The following is a 22,386-nucleotide window of genomic DNA, read 5'->3' on the forward strand; positions in this document are numbered from 1 at the left end:
CAGGCTTGGAAGATGAGGAGGAACGCATCATCTGAAGCTGAACTCCTTCAAACTTCTTCACACGGGTGGAATTGCTGTTTGTCTTCTTGGTGAGTGTCGGAAAAAAATGCTTTACAAGTTTGTTGAAAAGCCTATAGGTCTATTTGAGCAAACGCTTTGTTTTGTTTTTTGATTAACACGCAATGAAGTTCTCGATTGTAGTTTTCAGCCTCCAAAATTGAAATTGTGCACGTCTAAAAGCGCCCAAAGCTCTAATTTCTACGTTTCTTTTAAAGTTACGGGGTAATAATAACCAACCTAACAATGAATTTGCCTTGGACAACATTTACCATATAGGCTACAAGCTCGAATTTAAAGATAATTGCCTTATGCCCCTGTGGCGCGCCTTAATAAATCACATGCAGTGATTGGCATTCGTCTCTCTGCGATTCTTGCTTTTAATACCGAACAGATTTATGAGGGAACGTGTGACATTATTAATGCCATGTTGAATTCCTCTTTTATTTATTTATGCATGCAGAGTGTGGAGCGCTGTCTGTCTCCAGCTGAGAGATTCATCTTGCCTGACTGCGCATCCAAACTTCAGCTCCAACATGCCCGTTCTGGACCCTCAAGACCCAGGAGAGGCGAGCGATGTAAATATCCTTCACTGTTTTCATTTTTTGTTTTGTTTACTATAGCTTCTTTTAAGAATATATTTTCAATGGACAGCCGGAGAAGAATGGAGAGAAACACTGTTTAATTTGGACTAAGGATATGTTTCAATATTTTTGTTAGATTAAGATAATAACACATAATTCTATAATTCATGAACATTTAACTGACGATGTCCTATAGCTCTGTAAAGAGGCCTATCGAATATTTTAACTTGTAATAGGCCTATAAGTAGTGGAATAAGATTTTTTGGACAATAGGCCTATTGTGCGTAAAGGGTGAGTAAGCTGTTTTAATGCCATAGTTATTCCCAGCTTTTGTAAATGGCATAATGCTAGAGCATTATTATTTATTTGCCTTGATGCTATTTACATCAGCCTCATATTAAAAGACAAATATGAAAATTATCACCAATGCCATTTGATTATAGGCTACTCTGAGACAGAGATTGTGCATAGCATTCAAAGGAAAGCGTTCAAATATCATCAATTATGTTAATGAGGTCTTTGAGAGGGTCCCAGGGGGTGTATGGTTAAATCTGATAAGTTGGGAGCCAAATGAACGTTGCAGGTCTGTAATCAAAAGGCCCCTTACAGGTTCATTTGGGTCAGTTTGCACACTCTTAGAATAGGCTATATGCAAAGCAACCATTTTGGAGAGAACTTCCTTTCCAGGTGTTACCAATAATACTAATATAGGCTCTGTTCCATTCTGGTCAAACAGAGTCAGGGTGCTGATATTGTGCATGTTGGCTCACTGGAAACACTCTGCTACACCGGTGGGTCTCAACGTGTGGTCCAGGGACTCTCAAGGTTCCTTGGGGGATCCCTTAAAAAGGTGTGTAACTCTGAGAGTGTACAAATGGAACCAAATGGGTCCATTTGGTTCCATTTGTACACTCTCAGAGTTATGGGGGTCCTTGAACTAAAAGGTTTGAGGACCACTGTACTACATGAAATGGAACATTGGTAACACCTTTGATGGAAGTGAAAAGAGACCCAACTTCTCTCCAATATGGCTGCTGTGCATGTAGCCTATTCTGGGGGTATGTGTAGTAGTGCAGTGGTTCTCAACCTGGGGGTCGGGACCCCCAGAGGGGTCCCCAAATTATTTTGGGGGGTCCCCAGATGATTGGCTTAATGTGAATCATTGTTTTCTCACTCAACAGTAAACAAACCCACATAAAGTTTAAGTGTATAGAGGGTATCTACACATTTCCAAAGTGAAAATCTAAAGACTTTTTAATACCTCTAAAAAGACAAATTAAACATTGACCAAAGTGTCAAATATTAGAGGCAGAAATAGTAAAAATAGCAGATCTACTACATGCTCACAACGCCTCGCCTTGCGAGGCGTTGTGAGCATGTAGATCTGCTATTTTCACAATAGAACCGTGTTATACAAGCCTCAACTCTTAATGCTCGTCCGGGTGGGGGGTCCCCACTTAAAATATGATTATTTTGGGTGTTGCGGCCTGAAAAGGTTGAGAATCCCTATAGTAGTGCATATCAAACTGGCGTCCTTAAAGATGCAGTGCCATGATTTTTGTCATCTAAAACATGATTATCAGGTATTATGAGTATACAAGGAGGAAGATTTTTTTTTCTTTTTTAAGTGTACAGAAAGAGTTAAAATGGTGTTTTTATGTGGCCACACCCACCAGTTCATTAGGTATGCCTGGTTGTCATGGTGGGTGGTGATCCAGCTGAAGTTAGCCACACCCACAGTGTTGGGTGAATGGTAAAAGGGGAGGGGATAATTACTGTATATGATGTCATTAAAGCAGTGTTTTTGGATCGGCACTTTTGACCCTCAAGGTGTCAGCCTCCAGGAAGAAACGTCAAATACAAAGGGAATACATAATTGCTCATAACAACCACAACAGGGGGTCTAATGAAGTATTGTCAACCTCTTAGACACATGGAAACCAGAAAAAGTACAAAACTATGGCACCACCTCTTTAAGTTGGCATTAAAAAGTTAAAGTATCCAGATGTTTCCTACTAAAATCAATCCATTTGACTGCCAGGAGCTGCTGCCAAAGCTGCCGGTGCCTGTCCTGCAGAACACCCTGGACACGTACCTGAGATGCAACAAGCACCTGGTGCCCGACGAGCAGTTCAGGAAGACCCAGAGCACCGTGAAGAAGTTTGGAGCCCCTGGAGGAGTGGGGGAGCTACTACAAAAACGTCTCCTGGAGAGGAGGGAGAGCAAAACTAACTGGGTAAATAAAGCCTTTACTGGTTAAAACCGTTTCTTGTGTGAGTAAAACAGCAAAAAAAAGAAGGAAACGATTTATTGTTTGAAGTGAGACTATAGACCAGGGTTCCCCAATTAGTTTTCCCCAAGGGCCGAATTATGTCTAGGGTACCAAGCCGAGGGCCACAACATTGCAGGGGGCGACGGTGGCGTTCCGGCTACTCCAGCGACAGTTCAGATATCGTCTTTGTCGGGTGAAAATCTTGTATGTCCAAAACCGTTCGTTTTGCATTTATCATTTTAAAAATGATTTAAACTAGTGAAAACAGCCGATCTACAAGCACACAACGCCTCGCACCGTGAGGTGTTGTGTGCTTGTAGATCTGCTGTTTTCACTACTTTTGTGCGATGGCCTTGTATGATGAAGCAGGGCTTTGCTTTGTGAAAGAACGTACACATTTGGAGATACGAGGTTTCCACCCGACAACGACAATATGCTAGTGTTGTTGCTGCTCACCATTATTACTGGGGTTGGTGGGGGCCAGACAGTAGCCCCCCCGCGGGCCGCACCTATTGGGGAACCCTGCTATAGACAATAGGTATAAAGCTAGTCAGTAGACCCTTTTCAAGCAGACATTTTTGGCCACATAACTTTGTGTACACAGAAACACCTAATGAAACACACTCTCAATAGTTGGCCACGTTCACCTACACGTTGATTCATCTCGAATCTCAGGATCCACTTGAGAACTCGTGACTGAGGCTCCCATGTGGATCTTAGACACACGCTCTCGCTCACGCAAGCACACACACACACGCACGCACGCACACTCGCACACGCACGCACACACACACACACACACACACACACACACACACACACACACACACACACACACACACACACACACACACACGCACACACACACACACACATGCACGCACGCACGCACGGACGCACACACACACACACACACACACACACACACACACACACTAGACAAACTCACACACTATATAATTATATACATCACTTGTGAGGACATTACATAGACTTCCATTCATTTTTATCCAAGTCCTGTGGCCTTACCATAACCTCTATCCCTAACCCTAACCCTAAAACCTAACCCTAACCCTAACCGTTGTGGGGACCTACTATTTTGTCCCCACACTGTCAGAGGTCCCCTGCAGGTGACTGTGTGAACATGCGTTTATTCCCCATAAGTATAGCTAGACAACACACACACACACACACACACACACACACACACACACACACACACACACACACACACACACACACACACACACACACACACACACACACACACACACACTCTTCTAGACAGCTCGCCTCTAAGGAGCCACGCCATAGAAATGGCTGCTGTGAAAAGGGTCCACTGCTTTGGAATATGCCCACACTTCTATACTGCAGAAGACTTCAGAACAACAAGCTACAGTACATGTGTGTACTGTAGCTGAAATGCTTCTTCAATGCACACAAGCTCTTTTATTGAAAGTGTGCTAAGTGGGTTTGGGGAGGAACCGCTATTCAGATGATATTAATTTACAAAAGAAAACAAACTTCTCACTAGCTGCAAGCAAAGTTCTGCAGCGATTAAGTCTAACTCTTGGGACATTTAATGTATTCAGTAGCCTACTTTGAACGTGTTCTGGCAATGCTGTTTTTTTCCCTCACAATTCCTTCTGCACAAACCCGCACCCTTTTATTTGGCAGATCTATGATTACTGGCTGAACGACATGTACCTGAACAACAGACAGGCGCTCCCTGTTAACTCCAGCCCTGTCATGGTCTTCCCACAGCAGAACTTCAATGCTCCCATTGACTCTCTAAGGTACCAGAGACCAGACACACAACACTACAGTCTGACAAACACTATAACAGTTATGTGTTTTATGTAATAAGTAAGACAAAGCGAGGCCAGACGAGGCAAAACAAGGCAACGAAAAAAGACAAGGCAAGTCAAGAGAAGACAAGGCAAGGACTTTCTCATCTCACAGTTGCCAGTCAAAAATGTAGTAAAAAATGTGTTTATTTGTCAAATGTAACCAAAGTGTAGGTAATTGATGACTGTTATGGTATACCGAATAGTAGGTATATCATTTGTGACTTGGTTGTATGATATCTTTACACCAGTGTTTCTCAACCGTTGAATTAGGATGAATTAGGCCACAGTCCCCCATTTGATAGCATTCAAATGGGGGTCTTTATGGCATCAATCTATGCCGTAAAAATCCTCAGCGTTTATTGTGGTTCCATTTGGTTTCATTTGTACACTCAAAAGAGTTAAGGGCTGTCCATACTGTCTCCGACCTCTGAACATTTCGTCAGAAAGGTCCGCTTCAACTACAAAATGACATCACTCGCAACCTCTGAAAAGCAATACCACCAATTAGAGTTCGGAAAGCTGCACAACGAAACGTTTGGTGGTCGGAGACAGTGTGGACAGCCCTTTACTGTACATACAGACCTGGAGGTCCCCAGCTAGACCTGATGTTGAGAACCAGTGGTTTGCAGACTTTGCACTGATATCTATGATTAATCCTACCAGGTCTTAATTGAATACTTCCTGGCTACATACATACCGGTAGGAGTGTTCACATTGACAGATGGGGTCGTTACCCAGAGTGCCTTGAGGGCTGAGAGGCCAGTGAACTGGTTACAAATGCTGATAGACATCCAAGGCCGTGGTTTGGTTAACATGCTATTGATCCGTAGCACACCGTGTCACAACCAGCTGACGTACATCAACGGTTCACAACATTACAGTACCTTTAGCACAAGTCTCCGACCCAGGGTTGTTGACTTTGACTGCACATTTAGATTTTTTAGTTTTATTCATAGTCTTTTGAATAAAACATCATTTTAGTCATATCTTCGTCACCTGAAATGTTTTAGTTTTAGTCGACATTAGTTTAGACTAAATCTACAGTTGATTTTGTCGACTAAAATCTATTTTAGCAGCCCCTGATGGTGTCGTAATGCCTGATTTTACACTTTGTTGCATGCTGAAAATAGCAGATATACATGCGCTCTACACACAGATAGTAGATCTGCTAATTTCAGAGCGCCACACCGGAGCGAACCAAACATAAAACGACCTGTCTTTTAGTTCTACTGTTCTCTCTACTCCTACTTGTTGACGAAATTGTCAGTATATTTAGTCATATTAGTCATCATAGCTTAGTTTTCATCAGTGAAAAAAGGTGGTCGAGGAACATTTTTCTTGTTTTCTTGTTCTAGTTTTATTTGACACTGCCTCTAACAGCAGTCTCCAACCAAACAAGAACAGCGCTCACTGTGCAAAAACGGCGTCTTTCCACAGGTTTGCTGCCCACCTCATATCTGGAGTTTTGGAGTACAAGACCCTTCTTGACGCGTAAGTACATCACCTGCTACCCTATAACTCAACTTCACTTTATCGACACATCACATCAGGTTTACACCAGTACAAATGCATGTGAGTGATGTTATTTTACGCAAGCTTCCCACGAATTGCACACGCAATGTCACAAAGCATCGCAATGTGATGCGATGTAGATGGTAGATCGGCTATTTTCAGCAAAGATGTTTAGTGTACGACTTATCTTATTGTACCAATGTTGATTTTAATGCCTCAATGGAAAATCCAATAAACAAACTAAAAAAAAGATATACAGTATACATATACACTAAATAAAAAAAAATATCAGAAAGTGTGTGACAGTTCTAGAACCGCATGAACGCAAACGTTAAAACGATTCATGAATCGCATTTTTACAGTGCTTTACTAAGTACTCAAAGTTCTTTACAATGGTCCGTTCATTCATACATTGGGAGGTGAAGCGGCGAACAGTCGACGCCAGCCTCCTCACTTCCCACATTCACACACCAATGGTGGCAAGCTGACACCGACCGACTCATTGAAGGCATGGGATTCAGTGTCTTGCCCAAGAACACTTCGACATGTGGACGGGAGGAGCCAGGATTCGAACCGCCGACCCACAACGTGCTCTACCCCCTGAGTCACAGCACGAGAAATTAGACTTCCGTAGGGAACTGACAGACAGGGGTGTTGCACCAAATTCTGGGCCCTGGGTACTTTAACTATTGAAAAATATCAGATCTACAACTCACAGCGCGGCACCGAGTGCCGCGCTGCGAGCTTGTAGATCTGATATTTTTGAAAAATCGTGAATATTTCAAATCCTTCTAAGGTTTGTTGAAAAACCTGTTTCTATGTCAGTGGTGCTCAAAAGTGTTTTAACATAAAGGACCCCCAAAATGATATGTATTTGGCCACGGACCCCCATCTCAAAACATTTCGTTCCAGGGACCCCCCAGAAGCAAAACTCGAGTTACAAATGTTCGCTTAAAAAATACGTAAAGTATAGCTAAAGTATAGCTAAAGTATAAAATAATTCCAGGCCTGGGGCCCTGGTAACTCAGTCCCACTCCCCCCCCCCCCCCCCCCCCCCTTATGTGACGCCCCTGCTGACAGAGATGTATGTGTGTATGTGTGTGTGCGTGCGTGCGTGCTTGTGTAGACGTGCTCTGCCCACAGACTATGCCCGAGGCCAGCTGGCTGGCACCCCGCTGTGCATGGAGCAGTACTACCGTCTCTTCACCTCCTACCGCCTACCGGGGCACCACAGGGACACGCTGGTGGCGCAGGAGAGCAGCGTGATGCCAGAGCCCGAACACATCATCGTGGCCTGCAAGAACCAGGTGAGAATCAGTGCCCCTTGGAGTCCACACATGGCCTCTGGTCTGCTTGTATCTACTGAGCTTGTAGATCAGCTACATGTAGCCTACTGTAGGGCAATTTTTGTTGACAGGCAGATGTTGGTATACCTGCAGGGCATTTCTGCCTGACGCACCTCCGACGGTGCCTAAGTCTAAGCTGCAGAGACTTCAGCTGGGAGCCAATCTGGCCTGGTGTTTTGCCCTATGCTCACCAGGGAGTGACCATGAGTCCGTAAGAGCGAATGAGCAACAACTAGGGGTGTAACGATATAGTAACTGAATCGAAAAATCGTTTTTAATTTGCAATGATCTACTAAATCGATATGCAAAAGCAAATATCGTACAGTTTGGCTCTGTATATCGTATCTTATCGTTTTACAATGCAAATAATCGGTATCGAATTGTTTTGCAATGCAAATAATCAATTGTATGGAAACTAAGTATTTGTGCCTTTGAGAGGGAAAATGAAAAAGAGGGGTCTATTACTTTTCCATTCCATATAGCTACTCTTGGTCTATCGCTAAATGTGTTTAATCTCTGTGTTCATGTTAAGGTGCAGGTTTGTCCATGTGTTGTAATATAATGTCCATGTATTTGTTAAAGAATCACACCTCTATTGACACGTTTCACACAGATTTAATGTCTTTGGTAAATAGTTACTATATCGATTTTAAATCATTGAATCGAATCGTATCCCTATGAATGAACCAATATTGTCCATGTATCGTATCGTCAACCATGTATTGTGATGCGTACCGAATCGTTGTTCAAATGTATCGTTACACCCTTAGCAACAACTGATAGGACAAAGACTAATCCTGAGGTATGAACCTTAATTCGACAAAGCAAACATAGAATATGAGTACGACCAACAATAATGAAATTTAAAGATGTCACCAATTTAGCTTAACATGAAATACAGCCAACAAAAACACGAACCGTAGTCTGTAAGATGTCACCCTAACGTGTCATTATTCAGACGCATGATGCGATGAGAGGACTAACAGTACACCGCACCACACATATGGTCTCTCTTAATTACAACGCTGGAATATAGCCAACATATCATGTTCTGTCATGTCGTCACACATCGTGTCCACCGACTGTGTCTGATCGCAAACACGGCAACACATCTTCCAATGAGGGATCTGCCATCGTGGCCTAGTGACAAGTGCTCTCTGTTAAGTTAATTGGCTGTACAGCATGTATGGCATTTGTATTACAGGGGCGTCACAAGGGGGGGGGGGGAGTGGGACTGAGTTAGTAGGGCCCAAGGTGGAGGGGCCCTAGTAACTTTAGCTATTGAAAAATAGCAGATATACAAGCTCACAGCGCGGCGCGAGCTTGTAGATCTGCTATTTTTGAAAATGTGTGAAAATATTTGAATAATGTATTTTTTTAGGCGAACATTTGTAACTCAAATTTTGCTTCTGGGGGGGGGGGGTCCCTGGAACTAAATATTTTTAGATGGGGGTCCGTGGCCAAATACATATCTGCCGCGCTGCAAGCTTGTAGATCTGCTATTTTTGAAAAGTCGTTAAAATGTGTGAAAATCTTTGAATATGTATTTTTTTAAGCGAACATTTTTGACTCAAATTTTACTTCTGGGGGGGTCCCCGGAACTAAATATTTTGAGATGGGGTCCGTGGCCAAATACATATCATCTTGGGGGGTCCTTCACATGAATAAGTTTGAGCACAAACTGACATGGAAACATAGGTTTCTTGCACACATTTTCACGATTTTTCAAAAATAGCAGATCTACAAGCTCCCAGGGCCCAGAATTTGGTGTGACGCCCCTGTGACGCCCTTGTCAGTCGGCGTTCCCCCAGGGATTCCCTATAGGAGTTATTGGACCTGTCGTCATTATAACAGAGAAACAACAACTGATGGGCCCGTGTACGGTACAGTAAGTCACCCACTGTTGTCATCCTGTGAACGGATATGACAGCCGAAGTCAGGGTGCTTAAACAACAGATTAAAGTAAATGAAAGTGAAACTGTTGCTGTGTTGCTGCCACGTCTCTTTTAGAAGTGATACTAGAACAGCATTAAGACTCCCTAATCGGGAGATAAGCGACCGTCACGTCACGTACACAAACCTTAAAAGGCAATAGCCAATCAGGAGCGAATATGGGAAATGGGACAGATCCATGTTGATGACATGACTTTAGAGATACTGTGTGGTGCGTTGCGTGATTTTAGGTCAAAATCTGTAGGAGCAGTGTCCAAAAATGTGTTTTGCTAAAAATCGGCCTGATGGTGGCGCTGGAAGAGGGGCATGTGAGAAATGAGAGGTGGAGGTTGTGGTGTGCCAGCCAAGGAGTGTGTGTGTGTGCAAAGTTTGGCATGGTTAGGGGTCACGGTGCCCGAGATAAGAGTAGGGCAAAAGTGTGACGTGACGTGACGTGACGTGACGTGACGTGACGTGACGTGACGTGACTGACTGAATGACTGACGGACTGACTGACAGACGGCTTAACTGATTGGCGGAGCTTTATTGTGTGACATTTGTGCCGCTGTGTTTGTTTTATGTGGGCACCGGCCTTCCCTGATTGGCTAACCCGATCCATTGGCTTCATTGTACGTTTTTTCGTAAAGTGAAGCCCTGCTTCATCATCATACAAGGCCGTCGCACAAAAATAGTGAAAATAGCTGATCTACAAGCACACAACGCCACAATGTGCTTGCCTTGTAAGATCAGCTATTTTAAATCATTTTTATACAAAACAACAGTTTTGGATTTCAAAGTTTCCACTCGACAATGACGCTATGTGGCCTTTCTAAACCTCTGTCTGTAGTTCTTTGTGCTGGACGTGGTGATCAACTTCCGCCGCCTGAACGAGCGAGACCTGCTCACCCAGCTGGAGAAGATCTCCAAGATGGCCAACGGCGAAGAGGAGCAAGTCCCTCCCATTGGTCTGCTCACTTCTGATGGACGCACCGAGTGGGCGGAGTCTCGCCGAGTGCTCATGAAAGGTGGGTGGAGACCGTGGAGTTGAACCGAGCCTTATTTTTTCTGCCTCTAATCATGATCAAGTGGGGGCAGGCCTTGGGGTGTGTAAGGCCCGCCCCCACTCGACCATGATTGGAGGAAGGCCCCACTCTATCCTGATTGGAGGAGAACTTGTCACCCAAGAGTTTTTTAAACTGCTTTTTTCTCCTCACAGGAGATAAGGCTGAAGTCCAAATATGGACCAAACACTCTAGTAATTAGTACTATCAGAACATAGACCCATTTTGTTATTAATTAACCTATAACATATAGGCCTTTGCAGTGGGCATCGCTTACTGGAGCCACTAAAAATTATTGAATTATTTTAAGCCTAGAATCAAGCCATCTAGGATCCCGGTGATTGGTGAATCATGACCATAAAACCTTTGATTCTGTGAAAAGACAAAATGTAAAACCGCTAAACAAAGGGTATTTATTAAATGTAGTATATCGTATAATTAAATGTTCAAATATGTTTTTTCACAGAATCAAAGGTGATTCACCAGGATCCAGGATAGCTTGATTCTAGGCTTAAAACAATTGATATACATATATATTTTAAATAAGGCTGGGACTTTAACTGATTAATTGCGATTAATTAATTACAAAAAATTAACGCGATTAAAAAAATTAACGCATTTTAATCGCACTTAGTTTTTCAGCCGATCCCCGTGTTATCCTCCCTTGGGATGGGTCTGTTATCACCCCTGTCATGCCTTGGCCAAGGCTCAGTAGTCAGACTACCAACTACCAGGAGCTGGTAGTTCCGATATCACCCATAGACTTGTCATTGCAATGCGCATGCGCCAACGCACGTTCTCTGGAATAACGTACTGGTGGCTCCCTGTGAGAATCGAACCCGGGTCTGAGTTTTACTAGTCCCATGCTCTACCAACTGAGCTAACGAGACGGTTGGAAATCGCTCGTTCTTTTGTCTGCTCTTATTTTTGACAACGTGGATACTCCTTTATTTGAGCAGTCCCCTGGTCAAAATGTACTATTCTGTCCATAACGGCACATAATTCGGTAACGCCGCTGAGTCGGCTCAGGCGCCGTTCGCACCGCTCGTCGCGGCGACTCGGCTTCGCTATCGCTTGCCTCGGCGGCTCCTCACGGGGCTCATCGGCGCCCGAGACGGCGCGGCTCCGTCGTCTATAGTGGCGTGAGCGGTAGCGTCGGGTGGCTGATGTCACTGGGCGCGGTATCGAATCTCGCTTCGGGAGCAACTTTTTTTTTCTTTCTTCTCGGCTGATATTAAGGTTGATATTGGGACTACCCAGCTACTGGTAGCTGGTAGTCTGACTACTGAGCCTTCTCTAAGGTATGACAATTTTGATAACAGTCCCATAGCAAGGATATGATAACACGTGTATCAGGTGAGTTTTTGCACCATGGAACCTTCAGTTTCGGGCATACCGATCATAGCGATGCACCAACCAAGAAGAGACAACAAACGCAAAGGGAGAAGTAGCCGATCAGAGCGCTTTGCTTGGCCCAGTGGATGCGAAATTTAATTTAAAAAACTCACTCGTTGATTCCCTCGTACAACAAAATGTGTTTTACTTGAAAAAAAATGCTTCTCAGGTCAAATATCGATGTGCGATTAAAATGTGATTAATTGCGATTAATTAATCACAGAGCCTGTAATTAATTAGATTAAAAATTGTAATCGCATCCCAGCCCTAATTTTAAAGTCTATGGGGAAAATTAATGGACTATTCTTTTGTGGCACCAGGAAACCACGCCCACTGCTATGCCCTATATTATGTTGTTAATCAGGGACTTGCAGAGAATGTTAGAGAGGCAGGGGCTGAAATTTCTAAAAGGGCCTTTTGGTGAAAATATCGAAAATAGCAGACCTCCAAGCTCACAGCGCGTTTTGAGCTAGGAAATCAGCTATTCTTGGTGCTTGATACCTCACTGAAGTAAGCATAAGTAGGTGAATACTGGAGATGTGGCGTAATGGCATGGATTTCTACAGAGAGAGGGCAATTCTTTCAACATAAGATGCTGGATTCAGAGTTTGGACAAGGCAATTCTCTTGAATACTGCCTTCAGGTATGGCATGGAAAGAGGGCGTTTGCATTTCTTTCATGATGGTAAAAACTGCATTCATGGTCTGGAGAGGACACTTTTTACAGACGGATAAAAGGGCAGGGGCTCAAGCCCCCTTTGATGTCTATGTGTGCACATGCCTTTTGTTAACGGTTCGTATACCACTTGTTTCAGAGTCCACCAACAGAGACTCTCTGGACATGATTGAGCGCTGCCTGTGCCTGGTGTGTCTGGACGACTCCAGCGGTCCGTATCTGACCGACACCAACCGTGCCATGCTGATGCTGCACGGAGGGGGAGGGGCCAAGAACGGCGGCAACCGCTGGTACGACAAGCCCATGCAGGTGAGCGAGCGCACACAGCTGATCACCTCTCCTTGTGGCGTGTGTCTTGGTTCTCCTGAATGACGTTAAGGAGAACAAAGGCAGAATGTAGGAATGAAGAGAGGGAGGGAGGGGCCATAAGGAAGCATGGAGATAAAAGACGGTTGATCATAACCTCCTCCTTAAAATAATGGCTTAACAATTTTTTTTTTTCAAGTTTTTCAGAAAACAGAAAAAATTGAGCCAAATATAGAACATATCATCTCTTTTTTATGATTTATATTTTTTATTTTTATTTTTATTTTTAAGATATTGACAGACATTGACTGCACGTTTATGTGTGCATGTGCGTGCGTGTGCGCAGGCGTGCGGAGGGGGGGGACTAGTTGCAGATTACATGACACATAATTTCCATGTAACTTACTTGACAGTTAAGCCCCTATCATAGTTGAGCTATCCCCCGCGGTGTAGTCTTTTTAAGTCATAAAACTACAACATTGCGTCATTACTCACGGTGAAGAGCCACAGTATCCACCGCGAACCCCGACACATCTCTCTGTTTTTACTTTCAGAGTCAGACAGATCGGCCCATCACCCCGTTCACTGATTGGTCGATCTAGACCAGTCAGTGACAGTGATAGGACTTCACCGTGACTGACTATGATGGCCTCCACTTATTTTCTCACTTTAGGTGGATAGCTTTACAAAATTTGCGGTGATAGGCTCTTCACCGCAGACTCTGATATACGTAGTTGCGGAAGTGTCCACACACCCCACAACTCCGGTGCGACTTACTTGAGACTAACTTTCAAGCAACTAAGGTCGCACGGAAGTTTCACCGTGTCAAGCCAGCCTATGAGGGCTCATGGAATGTCAAGGGACGTATTCGGCTAATCCCACGCCAAATTAGGCAGGATTAGACTCTACGATTACGGCCCCTGAGCCTTACAGAGAGCATTAGTATGGACTTAGATAGAGGTGTTTTGATTAAGAATTTAGCTGACATGTCTTCCATGATTCCCATGTTCTCTATACCCCGAGACTCAATAATAATTTGACATTGCGGATGATTGCTTCAGAGCGGCAGAGTGAATTTATAAGTATGGGGGAAAAAAAGAGGCCACAATGTTTTTTTTTACATTCTCTAACAGGATACACGAGCAAGTTAATCAACAAGTCTCTATGAATTACACATCGGTTCATCGCGTAATCTCCAGAACCGTTTCACAGATAGACTTCAAACTTGGCATGAGTATCGCAGAGGACCTGCGGTACCCATCACTGGGATCATCGGTCGGAACAGTGGGTCTCAAAGAATCAGGGCGTCACAAGGGAGGGGGGGGGGGGGGGGGGAGTGGGACTGAGTTACTAGGGCCCAAGGTGGAGGGGCCTTATACTTTAGCTATTGAAAAATAGCAGTTCTACACTGCGAGCTTGTAGATCTGCTATTTTTTTAAAGTCTTGAAAATGTCTGCAAATCTTTGAATATACATTTGTAACTGGAACTAAATATTTTGAGATGGGGATCCGTGGCCAAATACACATCATTTTGGGGGTCCTTGACATGAAAAAGTTTGAGCACCACTGACATAGGATTTGAAATATTCAAAGACGTGCACAAATGTTGACGATTTTTCAAAAATAGCAGATCTACAAGCTCGCAAGCTTGTATATCTGCTATTTTTCGATAGTTAAAGCACAAAATAATGCGTTCCCAGTCTAAATGGGTTGAACCCCCTCCCCCTATGAAGAACCTTCTTGGGGGGCCAGCATTGAATCCTTGTACCCAAGGCCCAGGATTTGGTGCAACACCCCTTCAAAGAATATCCTTACAGAATCCACAAATCTCTATACATGCATATGGAGATCCCTCATGTCATCAATATGTCGTCTTAGTAGGCTACTGACTTCATACTGTAGACTGTCCTCTAATGAGGCCAGTGCTCTGTGCACCAAGTACTCTGACAATGGGTACAGTGGTTTTTTGCTTAACTAGAGGGGCAGGCATTTCCGACAGGCATCGCACTAATTAAATCAGTAAATGTATCAGTTTTAACCAATTAAGACCTGGGGCCGATTCAAAAAATGTCTTCTAAATCTTAACAGTTTTCTGAAAAAAATGATGTGTATATCGTCGATGTCGGGTGAAAACCGTTGGTTTTTCATTTATTATTTTAAAAATGATTTAAATTAGTGAAAACAGCCGATCTACAAGCACACAACGCCTCGCACCCGCGAGGCGTTGTGTGCTTGTAGATCGGCTGTTTTCACTACTTTTGTGCGACGGCCTTGTATGGTGAAGCAGGGCTTTACTTTGCGAAAAAATGTACAAATTTGAAACTTGGAGATACGAGGTTTCTGCCCGACAGTGACGATATATAGGTATTTGGCAGCGGACCCCATCTCAAATATTTTGTTCCAGGGCCCCAAAGAAGCAAAGATTTTTGTTAAAAATGTTTAATAATAAAATAATAATAATAATTATATATATATATATATATATATATATATATATATATATATATTTTCTTTTTTTTTTAAAGATTTGAATACAATTGATCTTGAATAGCGAAAGTGACACAGATGCTTTCCTGCTTTTAATGGGCTAACTAACTGTAAAAACAACATGGTTTGTCTCTTTCAGTTTGTGGTAGGATCAGACGGTTGCTGTGGAGTGGTCTGCGAACACTCTGCGTTTGAAGGAATCGTCCTGGTGCAGTGCACTGAGTATCTCCTCAAATACATGTAAGTCTCGTTGGGAACAGATGGCTTTTCTTTTAACCAGGCTCAACCTGGCGCCCATGTTTTGGCGGAAAAAAAGAAACGTTGAAACATGTAAAAGAAAAAACACAACAAACAACCAAAAAGAACATTTTCATTTCCAAAAGCATTCTGAAAAGTCTGACCTATTTTGACGAAAACATGTCAAAGTTTTTTCGAATGTTTGTGGTGTTCTATTTTCACGGCCTGTTGACATGGCCATATGGGACGCTTGGGAAAACTTTTGAATTCATTCTACTTAACAAGTACTTCTACTTTTATTACTTTAAGTTCAATTTAGATACTTTTATACTTTTACTCAAAGTATATTTTTGAATTCCGTACTTTTACAACATTGCAGTATTGATACTTTTACTTAAGCAAAATCCAATTTTCCAATACTTTTACTTCTACTCCACTAGGCTGCATCTTGGATCCTAATATTGTACTTTTACTCCACTACAATTATTTGAAAACTTTAGTTACTAGTTACTTTGCAGATATACATAATAACATTATAAAACACACTTAAACCAATAGCCCTATTTTATACCCTAGGCTGTTTGAAAATAGCCGATCTACAGGCTCACAACGCGTCTCATCGTGACACGTTGCGAGCTTGTAGATCTGCTATTTTCAAACATTTTGTACTTTTACTTTCTGTACTTTGTCACATTCCTAAGACAATTTATAATTTGATTACAATAAATTTGCCCCCATTGATTCCAATCAATTTCTTGTCTTACAAATAAATACAAATACATATTATTGAACTCAAGTCACCATGGCATGAGTAATCAGTAGAAAGAAAGTCATTTTGGGGGTGAACTACTCCAAGTTCATTTTAATGCTGACACTTTCACTCTTTTACTCAAGTACATTTTGAATTCCTGACTGTTACTTGCAACGGAGCATTTCTACATTGCAGTATTGATACTTTTCCTTAAGTAAAAAATATGAATACCTTTTCCCACCACTGGAACCACAGGACCGGCAGTCCATCCAAGCTGGTGAGGGCAGCCAGTGTGAGCGAGCTGCCCGCGCCTCGCAGGCTGCGCTGGAAATGCACGCCGGAGATCCACAAACACATGGCCTCCTCTGGGGACAAACTGCTGAGGTCAGGGTGCACTCTCTTTAGGCCAGTGGTTCTCAACCTGTGGGTCGGGACCCCCAGGGGGGTCCCCAAATTATTTTGGGGGGGGTCCCCAGATGATTAAGCTTAATGTGAAACATTGTTTTCTCACTCAACAATAAACAAGCCATCATGAAGTTTAAGTGTATAGAGGGTATCTACACATTTCTAAAGAGACAATTCAAGGACTTTTTAATAGCTCTAAAATCACAACGCCTCGCAACCTTGTGAGCATGTAGATGTGCTATTTTCACAAATATACAACATTTTATACAAAATGTTATGCCTCAACTCTTAGAGGTTGAGGCATAACAGGTTGCTCGATTATTTTGGGGGTCGCGGCCTGAAAAGGTTGAGAACCACTGCTTTAGGCCTAGTAGTGTTAATTTTGACAGACACATTTTGATTTAGTTTTATCATCGTCTTTGGAATACAATTTCATTTTGTTATTAGTCATATTTTTGTCATCTGAAAAGCTTTAGCTTTAGTCCTGTTTTAGTCGGCTAAATATCATAAGATTTTAGTCGACTAAAAATATTTTGGCGGGGCTTGATGACGACGTAATGCCTGGTTTTACACTTGGTTTGCCTGCTGAAAATAGCCGATCTACAAGCTCATTGTGAGCTTGTAGATCTGCTATTTTCAGAGTGCAACCTCCCTGACAGTTTAGTCATTGTAGCTTAGTTTTTATTTTGTTTTCGTCAGTGAAAAAAAGTAGTCGAGGAACATTTTCATCATAACGAAATTAACACATTATTTCTACAAAAAGAAAGACCACAGCATCAAGCGATACATTTTATTTTCTGTTGCTTTTTAGGCTGGTGAGGAATCTGGACATGAGTGTTCACAAGGTTTGCGCTTATGGCAAAGAGTTCATCAAGAAACAAAAGATGAGCCCAGACGCATACATCCAGGTCGCCCTGCAGCTAGCCTACTACAGGTAACGGATCCTTTCTTCCTCATCGCCCGACTGTGTCGCTCGCCAAAAACCAACCATTTTCCTTTTGTCAAACAATCTTTGATGAATTGAGTACAGAGGACCCCAAAGGAAACAAGCCATATGCTTTCTTGGAAAAGTCCTTTTAGCAGACCTTGTATTGTACAGGGTCTTGTACCTGTCTCTGCAAACTGTTATTAAAGTGTGAAAACAATCAATCAATTGCTGGAGAGTCCAGGTACACATGAGTGATAACCATATTGTAAAAGTGTTATAGGAAGTCTCCAAGCTTCCGTTACACAAACATGTAACATCTAAAAATAAATAACTGATTCTCAACTGAAAAACGCGAGACATCACATCATAGCGTCACCGTCGGGCAGAAACCTCTCCAAGTTTCAAATTTGTATGTTTTTTTTCTTTTCTTTTCTTTTTTTTGTGTAAAGCAAAGCCCTGCTTCATCATAGAAGACTGTTGCACAGGACTAGTGAAAATAGAACTACAAGCGCACAAACCTCGCGATGCGAGGCGGCGTGTGCTTGTAGATCGGCAATCTTCACTAGTTTAAACCATTTTTAAAATGATAAAATACAAAACGAACGGTTTTTGACATACAAGGTTTCCACCCGACAACAACGGTGTTTCCATTCTTTTTCAGTACAACAAAGCAGTTGCTACAAAAGCCACACTTAAACAGCCACACGACTACAAAGCTCTCTATCGCTCTCTCTCTCCCAACCTCACCCCTCCTCCAGGGGCGTCAATTGGGTATGGCAGGGGTATGCAGCTGCCATACGCTGGGTCCAGGGGGGAAAATAAAAGTTACTTTTATATATAAATCCATGAATGTCTCTTTGTCTATCTGCGCTGGTTATTATGTTGTTAAATTACAGTAAAATAAAGTCTACAAATGCAAAATTTTAGGTATTATAATTATATTCTCCACACTTGTATTCATCCCATCTTGACAAAATGGTATATTCCCAGGTTCCGCAGGTCAGCTGCACAGGTGCAATGCATTATTGTTAATTGTGGCACGTTTACTATCATGCTAAGTTTAGCTGCACTTGAAAAACCATTCCAGGCTGCCATATCCAGCCCAAGAAACTGTAGAAACCTGTGTAAAAAACTGACATTGTTTTCAGACATTGTGAAAATAGCCGATCTACATGCTCACAACGCCTCGCGCTGCGAGGCGTTGTGAGCATGTAGATCGGCTATTTTCACAATAGAACCGTGTTATACAAAATGTAATGCCTATTTTCCATGAGGACTCCCATCTTTGCCATACCCTAGCTTTTGCTGAACTGACGCCACTGCCCTCTCTCTGTCTCTCTCTCCCCCTCCCCCCTCTAGGTGTCATGGGAGACTGGTGTCGACCTATGAAAGTGCTTCCATTCGTCGTTTTCGGGAGGGGAGAGTGGACAACATTCGCTCGGCCACGCCTGAAGCTCTGTCATTTGTCAAAGCAATGACCGATGGCAAACTGGACACGAGCGTAAGCTCATTTCTTTCTCTAGTAGTGCAATAATAATAAAACGTTAAAAGAAAAAGTTTCAGTCAAGCGAAATGCTGCTGTGAATAATCATGCGAAAAAGCAATTCAATTTATTTCCAAAATGTATTTCGGTTATTTACCACCGTAAATAGCGCCATTTTATTGTTTCCTTGTGTCAAATGTAAAATGGCTCGCACGTTGCACCTACTGTAAATGAAGGGTTGTAATGACCCAGTATTGATCTTTGGTTCTTTTTTGTATTGTTTGTTTTCTTCTAGAACACAGAGAAGATGGAAAAGTTAAGAGGTGCCATAACTGCACAGACAAAGTACACTCTTTTGGTAAGAATCTGACAATCAATATGCCTATAGACCTTGGTAGACCCAGGTTGAAACCGATGCAAATCAATAAAGATATAATGACAAAAACAGAATGTTTTTCCTTTCCTAGGCCATTACAGGGATGGCGATAGACAATCACTTGCTGGGACTGCGTGAAATTGCACAAGATCTTCAGATGGAAAAGCCAGAGATATTTACAGATGAAACCTATCTTGCCAGTAACCACTTCACTCTCTCCACGAGTCAGGTATGTTGCTGCACTAAGACTAGCATTAGAGCAGGGGTCTTCAATGTTTTCAGACCAAGGTCCCCTTAGCTGAGAGAGAGAGATGAAGCAGGGATCCCCAGATCCCATATAGTTTCATCAGTTGACAGCACAATCATCAGTGTATTTTTGATTTGTGTCAATTTGTGTTATCAGATATGTAATCACTTGAACCGTCAAAACGTAATAAACGTGACCTTTCACTCTGTCTGCTCTTTTTCCCCTCTACACCAAAGCTCTTTGCCGATCTTTGCCGAAAATAGCTGATCTACAAGCTGAGCTTGTAGATCTGCTATTTTTGTCTAAAGTTCTCCGAATATGGACGCTAGGGTTCAAGTGGTTAATATAAAAAAGGAGAGAAAAAACTGTTTCTATCACACAAAGATTTGGAGGACCCCCTGTAGTAACTCTGAGGACCCCTAGGGGTCCCGGACCCCCTGTCGCAGACCCCTGCACTAGAGCACTAGCTCAGTCTATGACAGTTATTGTATTGGAGAGTAAGACCTTCAGGTTTTGTGAACCAGATCAGTGTAAAAAATACACCCAGTGTGAAGTGAGCAGTGCTATTTATGAGTTCATTGTTTGCTCACTTTTTTTGGCATACTACTTCCACATTCTTTGAGCTAGAAATTTCATTCAAACTTCAACTTGTACCTTTCTCTTTACAAATCTTTATACCTTTGAGATAAAAAATAATAATAATACATCAAAAAAAGTGCATTCCTCTGGGAAATTCTGTCTTACCATAATTTTACAGTTTAGAAGTCAGAAGAGGGATGTGTACATTTCCTACTGTACAAAATGCTTTGTGCCGCGCTATGAGCTTATAGATCTAGATTCTATTTTTGAAAAAAAAAAAAAAATCTATTGTAGATTCTATTTTTTTAAAATCGTGAAAATGTGTGTATATTTTGTCCCTGGAACAAAATATTTTTAGATGAGGGGTCCCGCAGCCAAATACGTCATTTTGGGGGTCCTTGACATCAAAAAGTTGGAGCACCACTGATATCGCAACATACGTTCTTCAGAAAACTGGATTTGGAAGACATTTCTAGAATCGGCCTAAGAAGAGGGTTTAAAAAATGTCCTCCCCCCCTCATTTTCCTCCAGGTTCCCACCACTGTGGACATGTTCTGCTGCTACGGGCCGGTCGTCCCCGACGGCTACGGCGCCTGCTACAACCCGCGGTCGGACCACATCATCTTCTGCGTGTCCAGCTTCCGCGAGAGCCCCGAGACCTGCTCCACCCAATTTGTCCTGGTGCTGGAGCAGGCGCTGCTGGAGATGAGGGATTTATGTAACAAATGTAGCAACCCTGCGCGAGCCGAGCAGAGCGAGAAGGGACAGCAGGCGCTGGAGACGACGCACACACAGACCGAGAGCAACTGGGAGAGAGGCGGCAGCGCCGCGGGCCCCAACGCCGGCGGGGACCGGAACCGACAACCACCGCCGCCGCAGGTTCGGGTCATAGCGGCGGGTCGGAGCAAGGTGGAGGCTCACACCCAGACTTCATCGCAGGGAGAGTCCAGCGCTGTGGAGAATGGAAGTAAGCCGTAGAGAGACGTCGATGGCGACGGAAATTGTGCAATATTCATTGTAGGGATGGGACGATAATCGTTATTATCGTTTATCGTGATAAACGCTCACAATAATCGTATCGTGGAGATTTAAATTTATCGTGAAATAATCCTCTGTCATTCACTGGGATCAATTCACCTTTTATTTGCCGAGCTGCAAATCCGATACCATTTATACCCTCTATAATTGGTAAAACGGTCCTGTAAATAACGTACTTGATAGTCTTTTTTTCCACTCTCTACCAAATCTCTTTGCCAAAAAATAGCAGATCTACAAGCTCACAACGCGTCGTGAGCTTGTTGATCTGCTATTTCTGGGGAAATGATATTTGATTATCGCGATAATGTTGTAACTAATGATTTCTTTTGTCACAACAATCGTGACATGACATTTTCATATCGTCCCATCCCTAATTCAGTATTTTTGGTGTGTTGCAAAGACCTGTTTTAACCACTTTAGACTGTGAAACGGACCCAGAGTCGGCTCTGTACTTGGCCTGCTCTCATTTCCCTCTACACCAAATGTCTTCGCCAGAAACAGCAGATCTACAAGCTCACGATGCGATGCACCTCAATGTTGCAACATGTTGACACAGCTTGTAGATCGGCTATTTCTGGTGAATTTTACCCCCAGAGTAGGGTTGGGGTTCAAGTGTTTTTTTAAGTCACAGAGAACAAAACCAGAGTATTTTAACTAGTGACGAGAATGATCTGTGAACATGTTTTGTGATGTATATTGCAAAATGTATTTGACTTTGAAATAATTTATTAAAGTGTTAAACTTTTTGTGAAACAAGAGAATAATATAAGCTAATTATTTAAGTTCTATTTGGCAATGAGGCAAAGAGGATGGTCTTTGCGGTTGCATTTTATTTTTTTAAATAAATTAATTCATGGTATTCAAT

The 22,386-nt window shown here is 42.7% G+C and overlaps 1 protein-coding gene across 1 annotated transcript; it reads left to right on the forward strand.

The window, feature by feature from the left end:
* Nucleotides 1-2,646: 2,646 nt before the first annotated feature.
* LOC308297416 (choline O-acetyltransferase-like) lies at nt 2,647-21,461 on the forward strand (the record flags this gene model as incomplete). Its single annotated transcript, XM_080740826.1, has 13 exons — nt 2,647-2,877; nt 4,591-4,709; nt 6,201-6,254; nt 7,402-7,582; nt 10,401-10,578; nt 12,824-12,993; nt 15,617-15,717; nt 16,721-16,849; nt 17,682-17,804; nt 19,158-19,299; nt 19,577-19,639; nt 19,749-19,886; nt 21,015-21,461. The coding sequence occupies 13 exons, from the start codon at nt 2,647-2,649 to the stop codon at nt 21,459-21,461; spliced, it is 2,076 nt and encodes a 691-aa protein (XP_080596952.1).
* Between the last annotated feature and the right edge of the window lie 925 nt (nt 21,462-22,386).

The sequence above is a fragment of the Nannobrachium achirus genome, assembly GCF_963921795.1.
Source record: "Nannobrachium achirus genome assembly, chromosome: 13".
Taxonomy (NCBI): domain Eukaryota; kingdom Metazoa; phylum Chordata; class Actinopteri; order Myctophiformes; family Myctophidae; genus Nannobrachium; species Nannobrachium achirus.